At 37.6% G+C, this 27,408-nt stretch overlaps 3 protein-coding genes across 4 annotated transcripts; 1 reads left to right on the forward strand and 2 right to left on the reverse strand.

Annotated features, from left to right (window-relative positions):
- Positions 1–294: 294 nt before the first annotated feature.
- crebzf (CREB/ATF bZIP transcription factor) lies at positions 295–10,936 on the reverse strand. Of its 2 annotated transcripts, XR_009062610.1 has the most exons (5): positions 10,781–10,936; positions 7,577–8,130; positions 7,316–7,476; positions 7,054–7,128; positions 295–6,788 (listed from the first exon to the last, which is right to left on the reverse strand). XR_009062610.1 is itself a non-coding variant. In XM_057830588.1 (4 exons), the coding sequence occupies exons 2-3, from the start codon at positions 8,074–8,076 to the stop codon at positions 7,428–7,430; spliced, it is 549 nt and encodes a 182-aa protein (XP_057686571.1). In that variant the 5' UTR covers positions 8,077–8,130; positions 10,781–10,936; the 3' UTR covers positions 6,795–7,128; positions 7,316–7,427. The 2 variants fall into 2 exon arrangements, 1 of the variants encoding a protein (XP_057686571.1); XM_057830588.1 differs by lacking the exon at positions 295–6,788 and having other exon boundaries at positions 6,795–7,128.
- A 1,308-nt stretch (positions 10,937–12,244) lies between these two features.
- On the reverse strand, positions 12,245–14,565 carry las1l (LAS1 like ribosome biogenesis factor). The gene has a single exon (XM_057828813.1). It carries the CDS (start codon positions 14,347–14,349, stop codon positions 12,631–12,633), a length of 1,719 nt encoding a protein of 572 aa, XP_057684796.1. The 5' UTR covers positions 14,350–14,565; the 3' UTR covers positions 12,245–12,630.
- Positions 14,566–16,254: 1,689 nt separating this feature from the next.
- On the forward strand, positions 16,255–25,283 carry haus7 (HAUS augmin-like complex, subunit 7). The gene is made up of 9 exons (XM_057829672.1): positions 16,255–16,420; positions 19,259–19,374; positions 19,472–19,542; positions 19,774–19,835; positions 19,921–20,105; positions 22,642–22,756; positions 23,382–23,597; positions 23,672–23,774; positions 25,113–25,283. Exons 1-9 carry the CDS (start codon positions 16,364–16,366, stop codon positions 25,196–25,198), a joined length of 1,011 nt encoding a protein of 336 aa, XP_057685655.1. The 5' UTR covers positions 16,255–16,363; the 3' UTR covers positions 25,199–25,283.
- Positions 25,284–27,408: the final 2,125 nt, after the last annotated feature.

Below are 27,408 nucleotides of genomic sequence, written 5' to 3' on the forward strand. Positions count from 1 at the left end.
TCCAATAGAGCATCTTTGGGTTGTGGTGGACCACGAGATTCGCATCATGGATGTGCAGCCGACAAATCTGCACCAACTGTGTGATGCCATCATGTCAATGTGGACCAAACTCTCTGAGGAATGCTTCCAGCACCTTATGCCACGAAGAATTGAGGCAGTTCTGAAGGCAAAAGGGGTCCAACCCGTTGCTAGCATGGTGTACCTAATAAAGTGGCCGTTGTGTGTGTATATATATATATATATATATATATATATATATATATATATATATATATATATATATGTGTGTGTGTACATATATAGTTTGTTTTGTAATAATATTTTGTTGTATATTTGTTTTATTTGCTGTTCATGGAAAATTTATTTTGGTTCATTGAATGTGAGGGGACTTAAGGACATTGTGAAAAGGAAAGCACTATTTTTCATTTGTAAAGTGCGAAAAGTCAATTGTTTATTTTTTACAAGAGACCCATTCTACAGAAGAGGACTTATCTTTTTCGACAAATCAATGGGGAGACCAGATGTTGTTCAACCATGGCTCTAACAGGTCAGGTAGTGTGGCCATTTGTTTTAATAGACTTCCAGGGGAAATTGTTCCACAAAAAGATGGAGGTCATTGGTTAACTGCGGTGTTAAAAATGTAGTTTTTTTTTTTATCTTGACAAATATTTACTCAGAATATGGAATAGGGAATCTCAGAATAGGAAACTTTTAGAAAAGAGAATTTCTGATTTGAAAGTTTTATACCCTACTATGTTTAAGTGGGAGGAGATTGGAACATGACTCCAAATGAGTGGGATCATGGGATGCCTCCAAGGTTAGAGAAGAGTCACCAAATTGCATTCTTTTCACAGTTTTTTGGCCGATAACAATTGAACTGATATATGGCGGAGTCTCAACCCAGGGGTTAAGCGTTACTCTTGGTTCAAACCTAATGCAGAGTGCAAATCTAGAATTGATTATTGGTTAGGACTAATAATGTTTAAAGTAATATTTCTCATTCTGAGATGGCTAAAGCACCCCTGTCAGATCATTGTTTTGTTGAGTTAGCATTGGAATCCAAAAAAAAGGTAAGCCGGAACAGGGGGTATTGGAAATTTAATGCCAAATTGTTGGAAAATGAGGAATATTGCATTAAGATTACGGAAATAATTAAGAAAATTTTTAATAATAGCTCACTGGAAAGTAACGCAGGCAAATGGGAATTCATTAAGTTTAAGACAGTTCTCTATTCAATTTAGCAAAGAACTTAAGAACAAAATGGACCAGGAAAGTAAGTTGTTAAGGGAAATTCGTCTTGTTTGCACATTTTTTTTTTTTTAATTGCTGTACGTAAACTGGCTTTAAATAAATCCCCAGGGCCAGATGGATTGACGTCAAATTTCTATTGCTACTTTTGGGATGATATTAGAACTTTGTTGTTTGAAGCAATTAAAGGGTATGTAGCGGCAAAGGGGGTGTGAGACATCAATAGAACAGTTATGTGCCAAGATAACAAATATTGATAAAGTTAACAAAAAAATCAATCACATTAATGAGCAATTATCGAAAATAGATCGAAAATGACGAACATTTCCGAAAGTGTTCCGGAAACAGCCGAATGGGGCGGGGACGTCACGACAAGTGAATGAAAGTCAAGGCGGAGCCAGGTGCCATTGTTTTTTTATCGACTAGAGAGTAGCGTTCGGGTTTGACCAAAACATCACTAGAATGGTTCAAAACTGCTGTGCTATGTGGTGTACAAATAGCTATTTATCGGAATATAGTATCCATGAGTTCCTGAACGCGAAAAAAAAAAGCTGGACTACGCAGACAATGGGTAAAGTTCGTCCGTGCAAAGAGGGCTAATTTTCTAGACACAGCCTCCGGCACGGTTTTCTATGGTGCGCATTTTCCACCTGAAAGCTTCTCGAACTATGGACAAGAGAAATCGGGTTTTGCTAAAAGATTGCTGCTCAAAGGAGATGCGGTGCCGACCATACACGCGCAGCCACCTAAATGTCCCGAGATATCAAGAAAGAGGACGATGACTGGCAAAGGAGGCTAAGGCTAAGCAAAGGAGGGGAGCAGCCAAGCTCGAAACGGCTAGAGTGAGTACTCTTTTATAATAAAAAAATGTCACGCATTGGATACAGGACTGGACACATGTATAAATTATCGTTCGTAAAATATATAGAACAAATCCTCTGATCCCATTCATATTTGTGTCTGTTGGCAGAGCGAAAAGCTATGATAGCGCAATAAATGATAATTATTCTATGCATTCCTTTATTTTGCAGTCACGGTGTATGGGGTTTCCCACACGATCTGCTGCCGATGTTTCATCAGTGTCATTGCTCCCCTCAATGACTGTTTCATTACGCTGCATTGGCGTTCGTCTGGGCTCAAATTGGTAACCTAAAACACCGATTAAAGCTTCGTAACTCTCCTTGTCACCATTAGATGAACATTCGTTACGTCCTTCTACGTCGGATTCGTCGCTGAAACTAGAAACGAAATTGTCTGCCATCATCGCCGCTATTCAGTATTAAAGCACTGAGCCTTTTTCTTGTTGAAGAAACACCCCTCACTGTCAATTCTGAATTCTCTTTTATTGACAACGAGGGGTGTTTCTTCATGAGGGAACCTGGAATATGTGCAGGACGAACACAATGCATCAGCATAAACAGCTCAAAACACCCCTAATTCTCCCCTCACTAGAAGGAATTATATTGATGCAGACAGGCGCTGCCCCCTTAGTGGCCGGTGGCACTCTCTTCACTTGTAGTGACGTCACGCACACAATCTGCCAGATCTCGGGCGCCGGTCGTTTTAGCTTGACAATCGAGCCAAATTTCTCTTATTTTCTTGTGTGTAATTACACGAAGTGGCATGATCTGAATACAAAAGGCATGCGTTTATGGATAAATGATGGAATATTAACATTTTCCCAGGGCATGACATACCCTTTAAGGAATGTGTGGAAAGGAATTAATGTTTACCATGAAATAGGGTTTGATCACCTTGATTCCAAAGCCTGGTAAGGATAAAAGAATACTAGATAATTTTAGACCAATCACACTGCTGAATACAGATTATAAAATTTTCTCAGGGACTGTTGCAGAAAGTCTGAAAACAGGGTTATCTAAAATAATTGGCGAATCTCAATGTTTTTTTAAAAAGACGATCAATTCATAATAATATCAGGCTTGTATGGGATTTACTTGATTATAGTCAAATGGTCCAAGGAAATGGATTTATGTTGTTCCTGGACTTCTATAAAACCTTTGATTGGGTAGAACACCCCTTTATTATAAAAACAATAGCTCATTTTGGTTTTGGGGAGAAATTTATGGATATTCTTGAAATGCTCCATAAAGGGATTAATAGTACAGTAGCCTTAGGTCAAGGTACTTGTCCTAGATTTGATATTAAGAGAGGAATTCGACAACATGCCCCAACCCCATGTATGTAACTACAGTGATCCCTCGTTTCACATGGTTAATGGGTACCAGAACCCGCCCCCATAAGTGAAAAACCATGAGTAGTGACCCCCCCAAAAAACAAAATATTTTGTGTTTCATGTATTTATTCAGATTCATCATTGGAAAGAGATACATATGACATTATTTTCAGCCAAATATAATTCATTTTTGTGTACTGTAAATATATTTTAAGTTTTAAGCACTTCAAATGTAAGAATTTTATGTTTTAAACATGTTACTATCCCATCGAATTATTTTTAAACAAGAAAAAAGTAGACCCCAATCCACTGAAATATATATATATTTTTAAATGCTTGTCTTTATTAAATGCTTGAGTCCTCAAATCCCCTCAAGCTGCTCATTTACACACGAGTTACCACAGTAACTGTTTAACAAGTTAAACGATGTTGACGCATGCGGCGCTTTGAGGTTTTGGCTTAGAAGCGTCTCTGACAAGTTCAATCCTTAACTGTCTGTCAATAATCGTTAACTTTATTAAGAAGCACCTCCAGTGCACTGTCTAAGAAAAGCCGCAGGACCGAGAGTGCATGATCGGCTCAGGACAGCTCTATAACATACTGCATTTATTTATTTATTAAAATAAAATTCGGCAATGGACTGAGGGCGCGAAGTTTGAAGCGCAAAGTAGCGAGGAATCACTGTATTGGAAATCAGTTCTCTATTACGTTTTCTCTATGACTTTGCTAACCAGAGGTGGGTAGTAAGGTGTTACATGTATTGTTACATTTACTACAGTAACTTTTTGAGAAAAAAAGTACTTCTAAGAGTAGTTTTACTAAGCTATACTTTTTACTTGAGTAGATTTGTGAAGGAAAAAAACGCCACTCTCACTCCACTACTTTGGGCTACACAACAGTCGTTAAATTTTTTTCTCTTTATTCTACATATTAGATTTTTTTTTCCTTTGCCAGCGATGCCAAGAGTAGAGACGTGCCTGGTGTATTACCGGGGTAGCGCTAACGATTTCACCAATGACGACTCCAATATACCAATCAGACGCAAGCTTGCCGTTCAGTCTTCATGCCAACCTGTTCAATCATGTGTCGTTAAAGCGCCGTGAAAAATGCACTGTTTGATACAGAACGCTGCCCTCAACATGACTCAGAAGCGCGGATTTTAACCACTCTCCCAGTTTTTATTTGGCACAGATTGACCACGGAAAACTGAAGATGTGAGCCTTTTAATTTCAAAATGGTAAATATGAAGAAACTGTACACTATTCAAACAAGGAACTATTTTATCCACCAGGGGGCACTCATGCTCTTTGGACGAATAATGCTTTATTTCTGTTTTTTCCTCTTGCCGGAATTATTTTTTTTTTATCATTTCTTTGGCTTATTGTGGTTATGTAATGGGTTATTGTACAGTATCAATATAAATACAGTCCGTATAGATAACTGTCCTCATAAAAAAATTAAAAAATACTATTGTTTAAAAAAAAAAAAACGTAAGCAGTTACTCACAATGTTACTCATTACTTGAGTATTCTTTTCACTGAATACTTAACTTGTACATGAGTACATTTTTTGGACGACTTCTTTTACTTTTCCTTGACTAATATTTTGAAGTAACGCTGCTCTTCAGTAAAATTTTGGCTACTCTACCCCCCTCTGATACTAACTAAGCTGTCAACACGAAACTGCACGCACACAGCAAAACCTGCTTGTGTTCGATAAATTCTGACCAGGCAGCACAGGTATTTCCGCTTTGTTGTTACATTAAAACGTCCTCAAAAATCGATCAAAAGATTTTGACCTTTCCAAATTGTATTTAAGACCTTTTATGAGAGTTTAGGCGAATTTTAAGGGTTTAAAATCAAATTATTGGTTACTCTTTTTTATTATATTTTTTATTTTTATAAAGACTGTTTTATACCCTCAAGATATCCAAAGGACAAACATCTTAAGCACACCTCAAAATACTATACAATAACGAAATGAGAAACATTTCTGGAGCGGCCGTCACAATTGCCTGATTTGAAGGGAATTAAAAATTTAAGGGGTGTTCAAACTTTTCTGAGGCTACAATGGCCAACTTGAAATCCTTGAAATCGGATTTAGGTAAAAAAAAAAAAATAATAATAATAATAAAAGACTGTGTTTTTAAAATTTATCATTTTACTAGTTGGCTACCACTGATGACGATAAACGTCCAGTTTTCACTGGAATGTCTGCCAGCCCTCCAATCAAATTGGACTGGATGTCAAGAAAATCACAACCATGATAGCTCAATTTATCACATTGGATTATTTTTTTTTTATTATAAAAAATATGCGACACAAAATATTGACATTCTACAGTCTACATGTCAGATTTTAACCTGAGCTAATTGCTAGGCAGTGTTTAAGTGACTAACGCCATCTAATGTTAAAATTGAGGGGTGCAATAGAATATAGGCTGAAGTTAAGCTTATTGTGCTGGCCATATTCAGTGATATTTTCCTAATTTGCTGCAGGCCTATAAAAACTGGGCAACTGGCCCATGGGCCATAGTTTGGACATCCTTGGGGTAAGAGGTTAAAAAAATATGAAGAAAATAATAATAAAAGACATTTGATGTATGGGAATTTTTTGTTCTATTTTCAATTCCGTTTTTAGATTTTTACAAGTCCTTATTTGATCCGATTATGTCATACTTGTTAATACTTTACCGAAATCTAAGTAAATTTAACTGGTTTGAAAACTATTTACTCATGAACTAAGTAGCACATTATACTGTTCCATCTTTTCCCAAATGAAAAAAGGCCAAAATATAATAAAGATCATTTCTAAGGACCTTTTTCAGTGCATGCCTTATACTTGCAACCTTTACCAGACTCGACCCAAATGTTGAGGAAAAGAAAGATCTTTATCGGGAGAGAGCTTGCTGTTCAGAAAGAAAAAGAGAGATGCATTAATATCAACAGTACACATAAAAAACAATGTAAATATTTGCGACTGAAACATAAGTTAAAATATCATTTATTTGTTCATCTTTTGTCAGAGGTCAATTACCTCAAAGAGCACAGGATCCAATTATGTACACATTTTTACAATGGATGGCAAGTAGTCACCAAAACTGATTCTAGATGCTATATTGCAATTCAATTACCACAACAACGAAAGTCACAAGAGTGATGCATTTGAACTCTCAAAACCCAGTAAATCTTGACTAGAAAAGCTGAGGTGAATAGGCAAGAAAATGACATATACCATTGTTACCGATACTACCTCAAAAACCAAAAACGAAAAAAAAAAAAAAGGGGGGGGCAGGCCATGTTGGCAGCAGCTTGTCCAGTCTCTTCAAACTCCACCAGAAGAATCCACTTCAGCAATAAAGAAAAACAGGTGGCTCTAAATGAAATGCGTCTTTGGTATCATGGTGCTGGTTCACAAAGAGATCCATCTGAATTAGCAATAGTGTTTTTCATCTGAAAGCCAAATTAAAATAACTCTTTGTGGACCTTCACCATCATTTATAGATCTTCATTTTCTATTTATTCATACAATTCTTTGACGTATGCAGCTCTCACATAAATTACAAAATGTTTTAACTGGGAAAAACAAAACTCTTTCCGCTCTGATCCTTACCATGGAGTCAAGCAGGTTAAGGTGTTCAGAATTCCATTCATCCCTCACGGTAGATCAACCATTACCTAGAAGAAACTGTCAACAAGGTTTAGCAGTAACGCACACCCAAGCCAACATATCATCAAACACATGCACTATCAGCGGATCCTATATTGAATTACAAATTTAACAGTCTTCGTCCACCATCAAGATGGTCCGGTACAGTACATTGAGCCATGTCTCATCTCAATACGTGAAATCAGAGGTAAGTACTTGACCCTACATTTTAAGCGATGTGCTCGCACTGGCTGCACACTTAGTGCAGAACTCCACTGAGACATGGTTCTTGTCCACGTGGAGGCACACGCCACCGGATGTCTCTTTGGCCTCCACTTTCACACGTTTCCGTGGCAGAGCGTAGTCGTGATCGTTTGAGTCGGCGCCCTGGAAAAGCGAGGAGGATAATTTCATGCCATTCACACCGCTCAGCCGTGACAACAGCTGAGCCAACATGCTCTCATTGGCCAGCACGGCTCGCAGGTACCTGGTCTCATCTTCCAATTCCTCCACTCTTTTGGTCAGATGAGAGTTTTCTGTTTTTAGTGTGCTGTTTTCCGTAGACATGATGCCCACCTGCTTTTCTAGGCTGTCAACATACTCTTTCTTTTTGAGACGATTCAACCGAGCGGCGATTGCATTTTTGTTGATCACTTGGTTTGCTTGCCGTTGCTTGTTCCTGATCTTTAAAGTAGATGACACACTATCTGGAGAAGCAATTGTGACTTTGGCTCCACAATTTTGACTTTCGCCGCTGTAAAGATCAGCGAGCTCCACATCGAAGATTGGCGAGGTTGGCTCGAGATTCCATTCGAAGTCTTCCATTCCCAAAATGTCTTCCAATTCCATTCCCGTCTTTTCGATGTCACGAGCCGGGAACTCCTCAGGAAAACTTGAAAGATCTTCTATTGTATTCACAGCACTGCTCACTTCAACCTCCAGGGACATCAATGCAGTGTTGCAATGGCCTCTTCTTCTGGTTATCATTGTGCAGGAAAGTGCACAGTCAAAAAAGATATCCAGATGATGCCGGATTAATCCCTGTTGAGATGAGCAAAGGAGATGCTTAGTAATTCGTTTTGAATAAAAAAAATTTTTTTTTTTTAATTTGTTAAGAACACTTGTTTAAACAATAATAATGCAAGCTGAGAATCATTATCTTCTTAAAGGCATAATTTTTCAAATTAATTTTATAACCTGACCATTAGTTTAGTCTCTGATCATTAAAACGATCATAATTGACATCCAATCGTGGCTCTTTTCATTCTTCTGCTGTGAATTAAAATGAGTTTGTAAGTAGTAGACGTTCAATCCATTTAAACTGGGAGGCCAACCCTCCAACTTCAAATGGATAGGACGTCTATCACTGTCATAGGCAGCCAATAAGTTAAATGGGCTATGCTAGTTTTCATGATTATGTATTAAATAGTTTGCATAGCAATTTATAAATATGTGACATGCAGCATACAATGGCATGCTCAGTTACTCCTTTACTAATTTATATTCTCATTTGGAAGTTACGGAATTAAGTACGGTCGGCGGGGTTTGGCTTGAGTATTTCTTGTAATTTTGACTTTATTTCTGGCCTAGCGCAATTTTAACAGTGTGTCTCAACTTAATTGAGCCGAACACCAACTACCGCTGCGGATCTGGGCGCTGTTCCACTGTTAATTCAATAAGAAAAAAGGTAATGCAGAGATCCCTCACTACTTTGCGCCCTCAATCCATCGCAGATTTTTTTTTCAATTACAAAAAAATACAGATGAGCTGTGCCGATCTGATCGCATAGTGTCACTCTCCCTCCCTCCCCCTGCTCTTTGTTCGTCAGGCGTGCACTGGGCTTATTAAAGTTAACGATGATTGACAGATGTTTGGATTTGATGTTGCCAGAGACACGGACTTCAAAGCGCCGCATGCATCAATCATTGTTTAACTTGTTAAACCGTTGCTGCGGCAACTCATTGTGTGTAAGTAAGCAGCTTGAGCTGATTTGAGTGGAATCACTCAATGAAGGATTTCATACAGCCAAGCATTTTTCTACTACTTTATCCTTGTTTAAAAATAATTTGGTGGGACAGTAACATGTTTAAAACTTGACTCATAATTATAACTAGGGCTGTCAAAATTATCGCGTTAACGGGCGGTAATTAATTTTTTAAATTAATCACGTTAAAATATTTGACGCAATTAACGCACATGCCCCGCTCAGATTAAAATGACAGCGCAGTGAAATGTGTACTTGTGTTTTTCGGAGTTTTGGCGCCCTCTGCTGGCGTTTTGGTGCGACTGATTTTATAGGCTTCAGCACCCATGAGCATTGTGTAAGTAATTATTGACATCAACAATGGCGGGCTACTAGTTTATTTTTTGATTGAAAATTTTACAAATTTTATCAAAACGAAAACATTAAGAGGGGTTTTAACATAAAATTTCTATAACTTGTACTAACATTTAGCTTTTAAGAACTACAAGTCTTTCTATCCATGGATCGCTTTAACAGAATGTTAATAATGGTAATGCCATCTTGTTCATTTGTTATAATAAATACAGTACTAATGTACTCATGTACCGTATGTTGAATGTATATATCCATCTTGTGTCTTATCTTTCCATTCCAACCATAATTTACAGAAAAATATAGCATATTTTATAGATGGTTTGAATTGCGATTAATTGCAATTAATTTTTAAGCTGTAATTAACTCGATTAAAAATTTTAATCGTTTGACACCCCAATTATAACATTTGTGCTTAAAAACATTTATTGAAATATATATTTATTTTGGGGGGTGCGCAACTTTGCGTTTTTTTTTTCACTAATCACGGCAGGTTCTGTTCCCCCTTAACCGCGAAAAACGAAGGATTACTGTATTTCCTTTACATTTACCCTTTCACTCATTAGCTACGATTAACGGAGACAAGACGTTCAGTTGATTTTGACAGAATGCGCTGAAAGTGAACCCGCTTTTTCGCTTGTGGCGTATTTTGGTCTGTTATGAATCATTTTCATTGAACTTTGCGATTTTGGATAGGGCTGTCTACCTTCCCATCTGGGAACTCTGGTCAGAGTAGATGACCATACAAAGCTTCAAAGAGCGTTGTGGTTAACGTTTACAAGTTTGGACTTAGCTGTTCTGTGCATACTGATTTAAAATGTCTTCATAGCGCAGCCTTGAATCGCAGTCAGTTTAATGCCCCTCCATTTTATTGACTATACAAAGTTATGATCACGATGCGTACTCCGCATGCTTAACGTCAGACCAACGTTGCTTAACGACTCCAACCGGAAGTAGACAAAATACCACAAAAACGCGTTAAACCGACGAAAAACACAATTATAGAACATACATATTCAAGCATTCAATGTATTTTTCTGGTTACAGGAGTAACATATCGAATGCCATTTTAGTGTGTCGCACATTGTTTTGGCTGCGCTTTTGTATGTTGGCAAGGCCCAGACAAATTGAGTATTCAATACCCAAAGATTTACCGTAATACGAGTAGGATTGAATATTAATAGGTTTGTAAATTACTTACAGGAGACACGTTACGCGTTTTTCGCGTATTCTTTTAAGCGTTGACCTAGCTGACCGCGTCGTTTTTGTTAGCTTTTGCTAAAGCTACGTTAACACCATGCAGCGCTACTGCATGGATGACATGAAACAACGTTTCAATTTACGCTTTGCTCAAACCTGGTCGACGTCACGATGTAATAGATTGGTGGTCGTCGAGTTGGATTGTCCTGGTTCCGGATTTTCCCTCGCTATCAAACAATGTGCAGATCCATAAGTAAGGAAGTCTCTGGAACAACTGCCTCGAACTCGAGTTTCAAAATGGCGGCGCTACGTTTTGATGACGTATGCCTTGCTTTGAACAGAGAGCAAACTCCCCCCTTTGAATCTTTATTCTTTAAGAATGTATTGTTTTGTTGACGATGAATCTTATTATTTTAGCGAAGTTCTACATCGCTAAATTTAAATGTATGGAAAAGAAAATTTCACTGAGTTTTTGTTACGTGTTCTTCTGTTTACCTATCTTTACGAACCAAAAGGCAATATAATAGGTGTAAACAGTAAAATATATTGAAATACATTGAGTGACATTAATGTGTGCCTTCCAATTCATTAAACTGGGAGGACTGACTATGAATGCTCAATTTTCAGTGCCATTGACGGCGCTAGACGTCCTATCACCATCAATGGCCGCCAATGAGTTAAGTAATGTGTCTTATTCTGTTTATGTAACCTTATTTCATTAGTCTTTTTATTCTAAAATTCCTGCTGTGAAGCTGTTTTAAGTGTGTACAAATATTGTGAAATGACTTGTTTCTAGACTTTGTATCATTAAACAAATACACTTAACAAAGAAAATGGGTTGGGCCTACAGAAATTAGAGAAAAAATATGATTAACATTTTGTGTTAACAAAAGAGAACACAGAACTCACAAAATAAATCAGTGTTTTCACAAATTAATAGCATTAATTAACCATTAAACTTATTATAACCCATTAAAGTAATTTGAGAAAATAAGTCCACTAGTATGATTTTGATGTTTTAAAAAAATGATAGCAACTAAAAGAGTACAGTAGATAATCAGCTGTTTGCAAAAGGACTAAATATTTCAAAGGAAATACGGTAAATAATTATAAATTAATAATTTAAATTTAAAATAATGTCTGATTTTCAAGATGGAATCTTTGATCTTGAACTGTGCTTACAAGTTATCTTACAGGTTATGGTGCATATTGGGTTCATCCGGAAATCTCACAAACAGACAAACGTCCCCAACTTTTTGTACTAAGTATAATTCAGTTTGCAATATTCATGCGGAGTTCATGATTTAATTTTTATCATTATGCTCTTGATCTTGTATATTGATTTTTTACTTTCCAAATTAGGCACTGATTTCCATGAATAAACACTGTCCACATTTATCAAATCAGCAACACTAAGAATGTTAAATCAATCCAAAATCCCCCCAAAATACAACCAGGTTGTCTCACAAAACACCCAAAATACGCAAACAGACAGTGGGAATATTTTTCTCTTCATACCCTACGTGCACAGTCAACTGAAACCACTCACAACAGGTTCACTTCTGGAACATGGGCAAGTAAAATTTAAAATCAAAATAAATAATAATTTAAAAAAACAATTCACAAATGCATTTTAAATGCGCCAACACAAATTTTATTGACCACATGGACAGAAAATTCTCCTGCACACAACTTTGTCACACCGCCATGACGCAAAGGGCATATCATAAAAATGTTTTTCATTCTAATGGTTGTTACAAGTTCATAGAACACCATTCAAAACTATTCAATGTTCTTCAATCAAAAAGGTTGGCATTTGGGAATACTGTTCCGCTATATCTGAAATGGCTTTTTTCTAACAGTGATTTATCCATTAAAAAAAGCAATTTGTGAACATTTGTTATTCCATCATTGCAATGTAAAACATGCAAGGAACTTGATGTATTATCTACTAAATAATGCGCTGTTAACAACAAGCTTGTATAGTTAATAGCACTGAATAAGACTCAAAAAAGTTGTAGTCCAGTTTTAAGCTTGCTGAGGTCCGTGTGGCTCCAAAGATGACCATCAGCTGTCCTCATGGAAGCAGAAGGTCGGCAAACACCCTGAGGCTCGCCGCTCTCCAACTCCACAGGCTGCTCATACACGGTCATTACTGAGTAATTTTCCATCATCAGGCACGAAGGCTCATCTGACTGACCAGGCACTTTTCCAAGAGGGTAGTTCTTCCACAAAACTTGATCGCTGCACAACTGCCACGGAGACCCTCGGAGCAATTTTGCCGTTTCAATCTCTGCATCCGACCATTTGTTTTCCTCTCCCGTTTGCCTCTTCTGCGTATGCACCTGCGATGACTGGCTTTGGCGCTTTGATCGCTGAAGCTTTTCATGTAAACTCTCCAGTGTGTAAATAGGCCTTGGTCGCTGCTCCACGTCAGGTTCAGAAGGTTCTGTCTGAGTGTAGATGGAGCAGAGCTGCCGCAGCCTCTGCTGGGTTTCCATAGGTAGCGGATGCTCCATGTCCTCCAGGACTAAGTAGAGCAGGTGAGGCGTGCTGGCACATGGAGCATCCAAGCAGGCTGACAGCAATTGTTGCCATCTCAGCTGGATGCGGTTGACAAAAATCATGTCCTTCATTCTGGCTTTCTTCTGTGCCTTTGTTTCAAAATGATAATCAATTTTGTTACTGTTACAGAGCATGACTTCAGAAATCCATCCAGAAATGAACATCATCCTGTGTGTGCCTTGCTCACAGGAGGCAAGTTTCAGTTCGGCAAAAAGTTTCTCCAGGAAGAGATGAATGAAGGACTGCGAGTTAAGTGTTTTTAGCAGGGGGAGCCAAAAACGAAGAAACACTGGAGGGAGTTTGGGCTCAGTAGGACAAAAGAACTCATTGTCAGAGGTGTCACAACTTAATGATGACAGCTGTTCGGCTGTTGGAATTAGAAAGCCATCTTCTAAGAGGACATCAATCAGCAATTCACCAAACTCCATGGAAAAATGTTTGATCTCACCTAATATCCAGTTCATATCAGCCATCGGGTCGGGCCATGTGTCGTTTCCTTTTGCTTCAAGCATCCCACAAGCATTATACTGCTCCTTTTCGTATGAGATTAGAAGTTCCCTTGCATTCTTGTACGCTTCCAGTTCCTTTTGCCTCGCAATCAGCTCATCTTCATGCTTTTTCAGGTCCATCTCTTCATCCTCTCCATCAGTCTGTTCCTCCCAGTCTGCACTGGAAACTCCTCCTAACTGCCTGGACCAATACTCCTGCTGCAGCCACTCCAGAACCACTTCGCATCCCTTTCGGCACCATTTCAAGGCAGGGAGTTTGCGATGAGTGACGTCATGCCTTAGATTGACGATCCATTCTGGAATGTTTAAATTCCCGGCCAGTCTCCTTAACGGGCGGGCAATTTTTCCTTGCTGGCGTTCGGTAATCAAGTTGGTAAACCTCACCAAGGCAGCGCCATAGAGAAGAGCCAAGTCATGAGAGTCCAGCTTTTCGGAACGGTCTAGCACCTGACACCTCACCAGATCCGCGGTGCAGTCCATTGCCACTGGAGTACTGTTGGCGTACCTTGCTTTCCACGCCGATATTCTATGCAGTGCAATCTTCTGCAAGGCGTAATCTTTGGAATAAAGATATTCACGTACTTGATCCCATTCCGCTTTGTTGATCCACGCGACCACATGGCGTTTCTTTTGGGAGTCCTTTTTCTTCATTTTGAAGGCAGAAGGGGTAGGCAGCGGGATTTAACACAACGCCAAAATAGGAAAAAACTCTTGAATCAGCTTGAGTCTTACAAATACTCGTTTAAACAACAGAGATTTGTTGCCCCTGCTTGAAATGTTTTGTTATTTTTTGGCGAGCTGTCGCCGTAGGAAATTGCTTTCTTCTTCATGTACAAATTGCTAGCAGGTTTATAAACTGCAATACTCAATGTCGCCATCTGCAGACAGGAAGAAGGGAAGGCTACTAGTAAAACCTATGGGCAGCGTTGCCAGATTGGTGAAATTTATGGAGGTAGATTGTGTCGTTATTATTCATTCAAAAAGTTGCTTCAATAAAAAAAAAAGCTGCTTCAAACAAAATATATATTTTCAATAAGAAAGGCACTTAAAATGTGTTTGAATGCAAACACTTTGAAACAAAAAAAAAAGCATTTCAAAACTATTTGTCTTTGATTGAAATGTTTTTGGGGCGTAGCCACTTGTCACTCAAACATGTCGGAAGTAGCGGGGAACTTCGATCTTTATGTCAAATGATTCAATCAAAAAAAAAAGTCCCTTCAAAACTTTTTCCAATTTAAAAAAAGGACACTTAAATAAAAAAAAAAAATCAAATTAAAAAAAATATTTTCAAAAAATATATATAAATATATATTTTTAAGAAAGGGCAATTTTATTTTGCAAATGTCTTTTTTTTTTTTTTTTTTTTTTTGATTGAAAATAGTTTTTTGATTGAAACAACTTTTTCTGGGATTGAGTGACATAGACACAAATGTCTTACCCATGATTTGGCCCAAACACAAAAAGGATTGCTTCAATCAAAGAAAACTGTTTCAATGAAAAATTAAGTGTTCAAATGCAAATTTCTGAGTCTCAAATATTTTTTCACATTCAAAAACTTTTTTCTACGATTAATTTCTTTTTATTTTTGATTGAAGTGGTTTTTCTTTTGAAAATATTTTTGTTTGAAGCAACTTATTTTTTGATTGACACAAATGTCCTAGCCAAAATGTGGCCGTAACGCAAAACTACATTACTTCAATCAAAAAAAGTTGTTTCAATAAAAACTTGACTTCAATCACAAAAAAAAAAATTAAATCAAAGAAAAATTCTTTTCAAAGGCATTTTTTTTTGTGTGTTTCAAATTTATTTTTGCTGATTGAAGCGACTTTTTTTTTTGATTGAGCAACTTTTTTTTTTTTTTTTTTTTTTTGATTGAATAATAAAGACACAAATCTACCTCCATACAAGTTCCTTCACAATCGAGTTGTCTTCAAAGACTCGGGTGGGAGTGAAATGCATGCCGCGGGGTGATACAATTTAGGAATATATGAGAAGGTATTTGGCGATTTTGGAATAAAGTTTTGAGTAGTATTAAAGTAAAACTTGTTTATCTTCACCTTGTAGTGCAGCTACTTAACTGGCATTTTAGCGCCTCACAATACGTTGGCTGTGAACTACATATAACTTCTTATTTGTAGGTAGTCAAATTCAGCATAAGAACTCCCACAAATGACAACACTAAAATCCGTGAGTCTTTTTTTTTTTTTTTGGATGTTTTGAGTAGTTTCCTCATAGCTGTGGAAATATTGTCAGGGTTGTACTTCAAACATGTTTTTGTTTTACCTTTAATAATACATATTTGTTTGTTTGTTCGTTTGTTTATTAATTTTGGTGTTTATTGAAACAAAAGTTATACAATGATTTTAAGTTAACCTTTGATAATAATTAATATTTTTATTCTTATTGAATTGTGCGTGTTTTTCGTTGTGATTGTGCTGGAGACTGTATTTCTGGATAAAGAGGTGCTTTTTTTCCCACTCTGAGTGTGTTTAAATATTTGTCAGAATTACAGAATGTAACTGCCTGAGCTCTTACCAAACCGTCAACCCAGTAGATGGCGGTAATGCCCAATGATACAAGGGGTAAACTGCCAACAAAAACAACAAGAAGAAGACTATTTCTTGTCTGGCAACCGTGACGCGATGTCGTGTCAGCAAAGAAGAAAATGGCGGCTGTTTCAAACGAAGCAGAAAAGGCTCAACGCATTTATGCACGTCTGTTGGTAAGTTATTTTCTGAATTTTCTGGTAAGTTATTGAAAAAACAGCTGTGAGACATGATCAGATCGGCGAGGGTGTTAAAGAGCCATATGTAAGACGGGTGGCCAAAAAATTGTACTGCAACCGGGATCCAATATTGAAGAAATACATTGTGTATATTTCTCAACAGTTGTGCCAAACTGGATCTCGTAATTGGCTGATTGGTGAAGGTTAAACATCCATAGTAAACAGAATCAAAACAATAACTTTTCGGCTGACAGTCGACTTTTAAAATGGCAAGATCTAGGCTTTACCATTGAATATCGCGTTAGACTTAATTCCAGAAAACATGTTTTTTTAATGTCTGTTGAAATATTTAGGGCCATTTAATGAACAATTGAAAGGCGTTTCTTTCATATGGCTCCTTTATTAGGAGTCGGAACATTTGGATACCTCCTAAGATGATTTACAATAAAAAACCTACGATAACGATGATCTCACAATTTGGCGATACAACAATGATCGATACATGGGTCAGGAAATCAATCTACGATATTCTACAATACAACTATTGAAGACGGAAAAGTAAGCCATTTCTAAATGGAAAAATAAACTTTATTTCTTGCACTATCGTGAACAATTTGTCGAACTCCTTAAATATTTCTAGGGCTGCAGCTATCGATTATTTTAGTAGTCGATTAACCGATGAACTAGTTCGAATAATCGAGTAATCGGATTAGGAACATTAAAAAATTACAATACCTTAGCTGAGCCTCAAACTGTATAAAAAACACAAAAATGAGGATCTATGTACAACAAATACAACAAAAGAACAATTGGCTAACTTACATAGCAAAAGTCCACTAGCTTAAATGCTATAAAACCCTAACTATTTTTTTTTTCAATGCTCTTAAGAAATGGTTCAGATGCATATCCCTACAAAAAAAAAACGGCTAAATATACCAATAAACTACTTTACGAATGCAGTAAAATTAAAAAAGTTAGCTCAAACAAAAACTAATGTTGGTCTTAACAAGGAGCAGCTGGATTCAGCCACATGAAATGAGGCAGACTAGAGGGCAGTGTATCCACCCACATCAATAAAACTAAATGCAAACACTTTCAAAAGAAACCATTACAACGCCACTTTAATTAAATGAATACTCAAAGCAGCAAAATTCAAATCTTTTTTTTCTTATCGAATACTCGAGACATGTGCTGATTTCTGGTTTCAAGGTATACCGTGGTACGAAAACGTCAAGGTTTCATAACCGCAAAAACTTGTTGCTCAGTGTCAGTGAGTCAGCTGTGCTACATCATGGCTGAGTGACATCATGCCTTAGATTGACGATCCATTCTGGAATGTTTAAATTCCCGGCCAGTCTCCTTAACGGGCGGGCAATTTTTCCTTGCTGGCGTTCGGTAATCAAGTTGGTAAACCTCACCAAGGCAGCGCCATAGAGAAGAGCCAAGTCATGAGAGTCCAGCTTTTCGGAACGGTCTAGCACCTGACACCTCACCAGATCCGCGGTGCAGTCCATTGCAACTGGAGTACTGTTGGCGTACCTTGCTTTCCACGCCGATATTCTATGTAGTGCAATCTTCTGCAAGGCGTAATCTTTGGAATAAAGATATTCACGTACTTGATCCCATTCCGCTTTGTTGATCCACGCGACCACATGGCGTTTCTTTTGGGAGTCCTTTTTCTTCATTTTGAAGGCAGAAGGGGTAGGCAGCGGGATTGCATGGCTGGAGGAGGTGAAACTCCTTGACCTTTTTCCCCCATCGAAGAAAACGGAATAGCTGGTATGGGAATACTTTGGCTACAGAAAAGTTAGATGACCGCGGCTTAGAGGAGGAGGGCCAACTTACATGTAAAACATGTTTGCCGACGGTGGCTGCCGAGGAGGCAATACCTCCAATATGATTTTGCATTTATATAAAATTAAAGGTTAGTAAACATTGTCATGAACGTTTCCCACCAGCTACGAGAGTTAACTCCAGCGTGTTTAGTGTGTCTAGCATTGGTAAAAATGTGTTATTTTTCTTTTTGGCAACTGTCTGTGTTGAGAAAGAGAATGTGTGTACATACAATGTAAACATGATACGAGTCATACACATGTGCTTTCTATGGAAAATAATTCAATTATTTTTGTTCTGATGGTAATAATGTTGACCTGTGACTACTTAAAAGACTGCATTTATTTTAATTTTATTTAGGATGTTTTGTTATTATTATTTTTAACTAAACATTATACTTATGTTCCAATTTGCAAATTTTATTTGTTTTGAAAAATAATAATCTTGTCCAATGAGATTTTTTTTTTAAACCTAGATATCTCAAAGTAACACATTTTAGAGCTGTAATTGCAGTACCATGAAACTGATTTTTCAGCTTAAGGTTATCATACCGTCAGAATATCATAACAGCACATTCCTAATTGCAACGTTTTTGTAAACAATTGAGTGTTTTTCGAAACGCATTGCCTGCCACTGACAACGATTGGACAACGTCCAATTCATTTAAACAAGGAGGATTAGTTTTGAACGCTCATCTTTCAGTGCCACTGAAGGCGCTAGACGCCCAACTCACTTTGACTAGTAGTCAATGAATTGGATGTTTAGAGCTATCAGTGGCAGCCAATCAGTGAACATAGACACTATCATGGTGGAAAACCTTGGTCGTAATCTATTGTGTCGTTTTATTAAAGAGTGACATCTTTTTAAAACAATATATTGATTCTTGGTGGGAGCATATCAAGAAGTTATCGCTTGTTATATGTAGTACTGTATAAGGGAGTATGTGCCATGACCGTTGATGTGTTGTTACAACTGTCAGAAAGATGTTTGCTTTTGTTTTAGAATGCACCCTGTCCCTTACTGAAAGATGTGTTCACTTACAATTCTGAAGACATGCTGCATCTACTCTGCACTCCATCCCAGCTTCGCACCGAAATACTCACCTGGATCTGCTGCAGGTTAAGAAAAAGCGGAATAGATTGCTACCTAATCGCACAAGTACTGTACATGTCATTACCTACTAAGCTGTATTAAAATGACCACTCGTCTCAACAGTATTGACCCAAACATTACCAGATTGAAAGAGGCGGCATCAAGAAAGAGTGACCCAGATATATTGACAAAGGGTAATACATTAGTCTTTTAATTATTTTGCATGTTTGATGAAGAGTACAATTTGGTAAAGTTTGGCCAAGCCAAGTTGGTAGTATAATGGAGGGTTCAAAATTGAAACCTTAAATGGAAAAAAAAACAGGCATCCTTTTAGGGGTGCTAGCATGTAAATAATGAGGAAATAAGTGTGGATGTTGTCATAACAGCAGATCTGCATGTACAATATGTTCCGTCTTTCTGAACAGGGATGGCTGCTCTAGGCCAGGACCTGATGCTGTGCAAAGTAGACAACCTGGACTTGATCAAGGTGAAAAGACTTACATGGACAACCTTTTATCTTCATTGATTTGATTTTTCCGTGTAATGTTGCCATGGTCATTTTTTCCCCCCAGGGTGATGAGAGTTGCCGCCAGCAGCTTCAGTTCCTAGAGCATCTTCTAGATGTGGTCTCGGAATGCAGTTTGTCCACTGAGCTGACTGGGGGGATCCTATACGATACACTCTTTGATGCCAAGATTGCTCTCCATCTTGAACAAAGTCTCACCCCTTTAATGGATTCCAGTCTTTCAAACAACACGTATGTTACTCTTGTCCTACATAAAACCTGCTTGTGTTTTCTACACCGGCTACCAGAGGTGGATAGTAACGTGTTACATTTACTCCTTTACATTTACATTAGTCACTTTTGGAGAATTAAATATTTCTTAGTGGTTTTACCATGCTATACTTTTTACTTTTACGCGAGTAGATTTTGTGAAGAAACACTACTGTTAGACAGCTTCTTTGGGCTACACAGGGTTGTTAATAATGGCGTTGGGAGTATAATGGCGTGACTAAGTTCATTCTTTTTTTCAGTAGTGACTAATCAAATTAATTTTCTCATCTTTGCAACACCATTACCTGCAATTTGGTTGAATGACGCGCATGTTGTCTGAGAGACACTGAGAGAGCAGAGCGGAAGTGGGGGGGCGGGAAGGGTGTTTGAAACGCCATTGCAAACATGATGCTAAGTGGCTCGGAGCATTAGCATAGCATTTGCGTTCTCTCTAGCATTAGCATTTAGAGGTGCAAGCGTCATCTGAAACTCTCGGGCAACTTTTTTTTTTCTTTTTTTTTTAACATACAGTTCTTGGCATTCAGGTGGGTACAATTAATTTAAAATAATGGAGTGTTTACCTGTTGAGTCTGCATTATCACCAAGTGGGCGTTGTTCTTGTAGATGCTACGATATTATATATTTTTTTGTTTGTTTTATTACCAAAATAGTCACTTGCCCTAAACTTTTCTTGAATGACGTATCCATAAACCTTGTGTGATTTAATCAAAACAACTTGAGCAAAGATAGGAGAGGGAAGAGATTTAGAGGCTCACCTGCATAATGAAAAATATATCTATTAAGCCTGTCAAAATTATCGCGTTAACGGGCGGTAATTATTTTTTTAAAATTAATCACGTTAAAATATTTGACGCATTTAACACACAAGCCCCGCTCAAATCGATTAAAATGACAGCACAGTGTCATATCCACTCGTTACTTGTTTTTGGGTGTTTTGTCGCCCTCTGCTGGCGCTTGGGTGTGACTGATTTTATGGGTTTCAGCACCATGAGCATTGTGTAATTATTGACATCAACAATGGCAAGCTAATAGTTTATTTTTTGTATGAAAATTTTACAAATTTTATTAAAACGAAAACATTAAGAGGGGTTTTAACATAACATTTCTACAACTTGTACTAACATTTATCTTTTAAGAACTACAAGTCTTCCTATCCATGGATCACTTTAACAGAATGTTAATAATGTTAATGCCATCTTACTGATTTATTGTTATAATAAACAAATACAATACTTATGTCCAGTATGTTGAATTTATATATCAGTCTTGTGTCTTATCTTTCCATTCCAACAATAATTTACAGAAAAATATGGCATATTTTATAGATGGTTTGAATCACGATTAATTACAATTAATTAATTTTTAAGCTGTGATTAACTCGATTAAAAATTTTAATCGTTTGACAGCCCTAATATCTATATACAGTGAGCAGCAGAAGTGTTTACAGCCCTTGTGATTTTGCAAGTTCACCCACTTAGAAAATAGGTAGAGGTCTGAAATTTCAATCATAGATGCATTTCCACTTATGGAGACATAAAAAAAAAAATCCGGAACTCACAATGTATGATTTTTAGATGCGCCTTATGGTCGTGAAAATACGGTGCATTTTTCCTCTTTTACACATTAGATTTTACTTTTTTTTTCCTGAGATGCCCACAGTGGCTCTACAAGTTTCATCAATTGGACATCGCAACAATAATTACATGACTCCATTATACAAATTAGACGTAACAATACAGTCCCATGACAACACACACGTCCTATGATCACGTCGGCCTGTTCAATCATGTCGCGTCTTTAAAGCGCCGTAAAATATAATGCCGTCAGGATTGCTCAAAAGCACGGATTTGAACCCCTCCCAGTTTTTTATTTAGCACAGATAGACCACAGAAAACCGGAGATATGATAGTTTTAACTTCATGGTAGAAAATGTTATCTCCACTAGAGGGCACTGATACTCTTTGTACAGGGGATGTTTCATTTCTTTAGATTTTTCTAGTCAAAATTGAAGATTTTTTGTGTGCCTAATATCTTGAGGTAATAGATTATAGCACAGTATAATAACAGAAAAATATACCATTGTTTGAATGAATGAAATGTTTGTCATCATCAGCGGTATCTTTGACAATTACAAAATGGGATATGATTTGCCCGAAGAAAGAAAGAACCGAAGAAAGACAAGGGCAGATGGGAGAAGCATATGCTTATCATTACCCGTCCCCCTACAGCCAAGGACGCACAATCAAACATAGTATAGTTGCATACATGACATTAAAAATAAAACACACATTATAAGCAGTTACTCATTACTTGAGTATTCTTTTCACTGAATACTTTTTTACTTGTACTTAACTACATTTTCTAAATGACGACTGTTACTTCAGTTATAATATTTTGAATTAATGCCACTCTTACTTCAGTTAAAATGTTTGGCTACTCTACTCGTCTCTGCCGGCTACAGTAATTGCACACAATTTCCAATTTCTTTTTGTCACAGGATTTTATGCAAGGGTGCAGAGTCCAAATTCAAAAAGCCAAGAGGAGACGATGCTGAGACTGTAGCCAGCCTTGTTTTGTCTACTCGCTCCATGTTGGAACATCTACAGTCTGAGGTATGATCTTCACATTGATGCTGTCAACATTCCCTAGTCTTACCTCTTTAATTTTAGGAATAGGCAGGGGTGAAAGTGGGCCGGAACGGCCCGGAACACCGTTTCGGCAAGAGTTTCCGAGCCGGAACACCGTTTTGGAATACGGTGCCTAATCCCGAAAATATGACTGCAACTGTCAAAACCCTATGGGTGATGGTTTGTTTAAAGTATTTTGTCAAATGATGCCCTCTGGTGACGGCGTTGGGCGTGGCTGAACGCTTACCTTTTATGGCAGACGTGTCTGACATGGTTAAGGGACAGCTACACTCTGGTTCGGCCCATATTAGGCTGTACATTGTTTTAGTTGATGTATGTTGATTTAGGCATTTGCGGTTAACCTTTTGTTTAGTTATGTTTAGCGATTTGCTATGAGAAGTGTAAATACGTTAGCATTCGTGGCATCTAAGCTAGTGGACTTTATTATGCAGATTGGGCTGGTTTGATTGACTAAATTTACATATGTCTGGCTCGGTGGCAACCTTCATGTCAGGGAGTTCCGGCAAGAAATTCTAGCCACTTTCACCCCTGGGAATAGGGCAAATATTTGGCCTAATACCTAAAGTGCTGTTTGCTCTGCTCAACTTAGTGCGAGTTCCTGACAACAAATGAGGTGCCAAGTTCTCCGGTCTTCACTCCCTGCGCGCTGCATGATGCGCTACGTGACCTCCAGCAGCTGATGACCGCTTTCTCTCACATGTATGAAAAAGACCTGAGACTTAGCTGTGCGAGAGAGCCACCTAGTTTTAGCGCCGACGCCCAAGTCTTCCAGAGAGTATACGAACTTATACGATCTTGCAGCATGGTACATAATAACACATGCACGGACACATACATGGTGTTTGTAGACGATCCTGACTTGGATGTGTCTTTCTGCAGGAGCTGGAAATACTAAATGGAGTATCAGATGCATCATTCTCTGTGATGGAGGATGTGCGTCAGCTGCAAACAAAGCGTTTTAGAAGAGAAATAGACGCTTTATGTGAGTCCCAGCTCGCTCGTAATTCATCATTTTCATTGTTTGTTATTGACAACGGTAGATGTCCAATTCTTTTAAACTGGGAAGACTGGTTGTGATCCTTCAAAATAATATTTAATAATAATACATTTTATTTCTAGAGCGCTTTTCAAAACACACAAAGACGCTTCACAGGAGACATGGAATCACAGTACGATAAAAAGGTATTAAAAGGATAAAAAATTAAAAGCACAATAAAAAGAAATAAAAATATAACAGAGCTAGGGGTTATGGTGGGTAAGAAAGAGTGAACAGGTGTGTTTTCAGTTTAGATTTGAAAAGTGATAGGGTAGATATGCTGTGAAGATCGGGGGGTAGGGAGTTCCAGAGCTGGGGTGCGCAATGACTAAAAGCTCTGGAACCAAAGGTGGAGAGGCGGACACGGGGGACGGAGAGGGGAAGAATAGTGGTAGAGCGAAGTGAACGGGTTGGATTGTTTAGACGGAGAAGATCGCAAAGGTAGGGAGGGGTCAAGGCATGGAGTATTTTGAAGGTCATGTTTCAGTGCCATTGATGGAGCTAGACGTAAATGGATTGGACATCTAGCGCCGTCAATGGCAGCCAATGAGTTAATACAAGACAGCGAGCTGAAAATGGTCAGTCATGAACGAATTACCGTATTGGCCCGAATATGACGCAGTTTTTTTTTTTGCATTGAAATAAGACTGAAAACGTGGGGGTTGTTTTATATTCGCGGTCTAGACGTTATACCCATTCACGACGCTAGATGTCGCCAGATATAATTGAAACGATGTTCTGTCATGACAGATCTGTTACTCTCAAGTTTAACCAGTTTGCATTATTTTATTGCAATGTTTTTCCTTATTCAGATTTGTTTCAAGACTACAGTTAGTTAGACCTCACTTTGATGGTTAATGCAGTTATTGCAATTTTGTTGTTTTGTTACCATAGATTGGTTTATTTACATTTCAAAAATCAAAAGTCATTCATTTACGAATGTGATTGCACTTTACATATTTAAATGTTCAGATATTAAGATTTGAATGAGGCAAAATAACATGCTTTTTCTCTCAAATAGATTGTTATAATCATTTGTTTCAGATGTACTGTAATTTTCTGTATAAAAATTAATTTGTTGTTCAAAAAGTCTTTTTTTCAAACTTGAGTCTTGAAAAAGAGGTGGTCGTCTTATAATCAGGGCCGTCTTATATTCGGGCCAATACGGTACTATTATCAACAAGATCACTACCGACTGGCTCCAACAAACATGGCACTCCTTTTGTGCGTTACGTGATTTGCACGTTTTCAAAACTTTTTTATTTCTGTTTCTGTATTTCTCAGCTCATCAACTGGATAAATTAACCAGACGCTACAAAGACTATGAATCCTGCCTTCATTCCTCAGGGCAGTCCTCCATGCACCAGTAATCATTTTTCAATGTTTGTATGGTCATTTGTAGGTGTCCTGTAATTGTTTACATGTTTATTTTTTCTCACAATAAAGACTATTTGAAGCAAGACTTGGTAACTTTTCAGTTTTGGTTGATTTTAGCGACGCCGGTGGACAAAAACGAAGTGTTTTGCCTTAGGGAAGACTGCGTTACCCATGAGCAGTGTTGGGAGTAACGCCGTTATAAATAACGCCGTTACGTAACGGCGTTATTTTTTTCAGTAACTGGGTAATCTAATTACTTTTTCCGCCGTTACAATGCCGTTACGGTTACTGACGGTCAAAAGCGGAGCGTTACTTACTCTGAATAAATTGAAGAAACTACCAGCCGTGTCGAGTCGACTCTCTGCTCTATTTATTTGTCATCCAAGACTTGGGGTGCGTTTAGGGTTCGAGAATAGCGCAAATTGTCCTTTAAGAGGTGGAGATATAGACACTATTTCAAGTTTCTCGAAATTAAAGGAAATAACTTGCATGTAATGTGTAATTTATGTCCCGGGGCAAAGCTTTTGTCGACATCTGTGGTGAGCAATTCAAATCTGCTGAAGCACCTAACAAGTTAACTACCTGTCTGTTCTTCTGTATTCCACTGACTCGAATACTGCTCAGAAAATTTCAAATTATTTGACATACAACAAGTTCTTTTTAAAGTAACAGAAATAGTTACTTTCCCTGGTAACTAGTTACTTTTACTATAGAGTAATTCAGTTACTAAGTTACCTTTTGGAAGTAGTAGTGAGTAATGTAGCTAATTACTTTTTTAAAGTAACGTGCCCAACACTGCCCATGAGGACCAGTGCACACCCGCCTGTCGTAAAATCATCAATCAAAAATCACGCCAGCAAGTGAAAGCAAATGGTTAGTCTGTATAACCTGGTAGCCTGCCTTTTTTTATTTCGTCCTCAGACAAAACTCTTTTTTGTTGCTCTGCCATCTTTGCAGAATTTGCGTGAAAACATTCGCACCGACTTCAGTCTTTATAATGAATGGGGAAAGTGGGAAGTGACGTATCTCGTAAAGCAGTCAGCACAATTGTAGTTTTTTTTTTTTTTTTTTTTTTGGGTGTGGCAGGGTGCCTGCCACCCTACTTAGTTAATTTTTGCCGGTGAAAGCGATACAGACCCCTCTCAAGATATAAAAGAGGTGTCATTCAACTAGTTGTCAGTCGACATCACAAATGTTATGAAAATATTTTATAAAGGTTGAAAAGTTACCTACTATTGTTTTAACAATACAAATGGTGAAACGAGGGGTTAATGTTAACGAAAACGAACAAAATGCTGAAAACTACAATTTGAAAATTTTTTGTTAACAAATATTTTAAAATATCTTTCAGTAAACTAAAAATTAAAGACACGCATGCCATTGTTTTCATGTTTTGTCGGCAGAAGGAATATTTTTTTCAATGTTCCTTCTTAAATATGCATAAAATATTTTTTGTCAATATGACAATACAATTAAAAACAAGTTTTTGGTTTTATTTTTCTTAACTTGCACCTGACAGGTAATCACATTGTGGATAAACTAATACTGAACCTAATGAAAACTATTCTTACATCTGTACACAGTAGCCGGTTACCTTGGAGCAAAAAACAAACAAACAAACAAACAAAAAAAGGGCGTGGAGGATCCCTACTGTAATACAAATGCTATCTTTATTTGGGATTTGCATTACATCTAGTTCAGCATACAGTAAATGCACCATTTGTTAACTAAGTATAAACTCTTATTGGGATAGGTGAATTTTTCCAAAAGTAATAGGGGTTGGGGGGGTCCAAAAATTATATATGGCGGAAAAAACCCAAGTGACTTGAAGTTCCGCTCACAGACCCCCAATTTGGCCAAATTTCAAAATTGTCCTATATGCATGTGTGATAAATCATTGTAAAGCTAGAAATCTGTTTTCTAGGGGAAGAAACTTTTTGAACAGGAGGGCATTTTTCAATTTTTTTTTTTTAACCCCTTAACCCTAACTTGAGGTGAGATTATGAGAGAGCATAATTAAAGATACCATGATTTTAACGAGACATTATCGGGTACTTGTTTCAATCAAAAAACTGTAGCATGTCTCACCGAGTGTCACAGCTGGATTTTTTGGGATTTTATGGGTGAAACACGGTAATATAACACAGGTCGCAATGCAGAAATCAAGGAGTGGTCGAGATTTTCTTTTTTTCTTTCAATTTTT

Source organism: Corythoichthys intestinalis, chromosome 2 (assembly GCF_030265065.1).
Source record: "Corythoichthys intestinalis isolate RoL2023-P3 chromosome 2, ASM3026506v1, whole genome shotgun sequence".
Lineage (NCBI taxonomy): Eukaryota > Metazoa > Chordata > Actinopteri > Syngnathiformes > Syngnathidae > Corythoichthys > Corythoichthys intestinalis.

Bases quoted from the DNA above. Each gene is read 5' to 3' on its own strand.
- crebzf (XM_057830588.1), bottom strand. From the start codon at position 8,076: ATGATAACCAGAAGAAGAGGCCATTGCAACACTGCATTGATGTCCCTG. The intron at 7,477-7,576 runs GTACCTGCGAGC...TCGCTTTTCCAG, and splicing joins GAATTGGAAGATGAGACCAG to GGCGCCGACTCAAACGATCA.
- las1l (XM_057828813.1), bottom strand. From the start codon at position 14,349: ATGAAGAAAAAGGACTCCCAAAAGAAACGCCATGTGGTCGCGTGGATC.
- haus7 (XM_057829672.1), top strand. From the start codon at position 16,364: ATGGCGGCTGTTTCAAACGAAGCAGAAAAGGCTCAACGCATTTATGCA. The intron at 22,757-23,381 runs GTATGATCTTCA...TGCTCAACTTAG, and splicing joins TGGAACATCTACAGTCTGAG to TGCGAGTTCCTGACAACAAA. The intron at 23,598-23,671 runs GTACATAATAAC...GTCTTTCTGCAG, and splicing joins TTATACGATCTTGCAGCATG to GAGCTGGAAATACTAAATGG.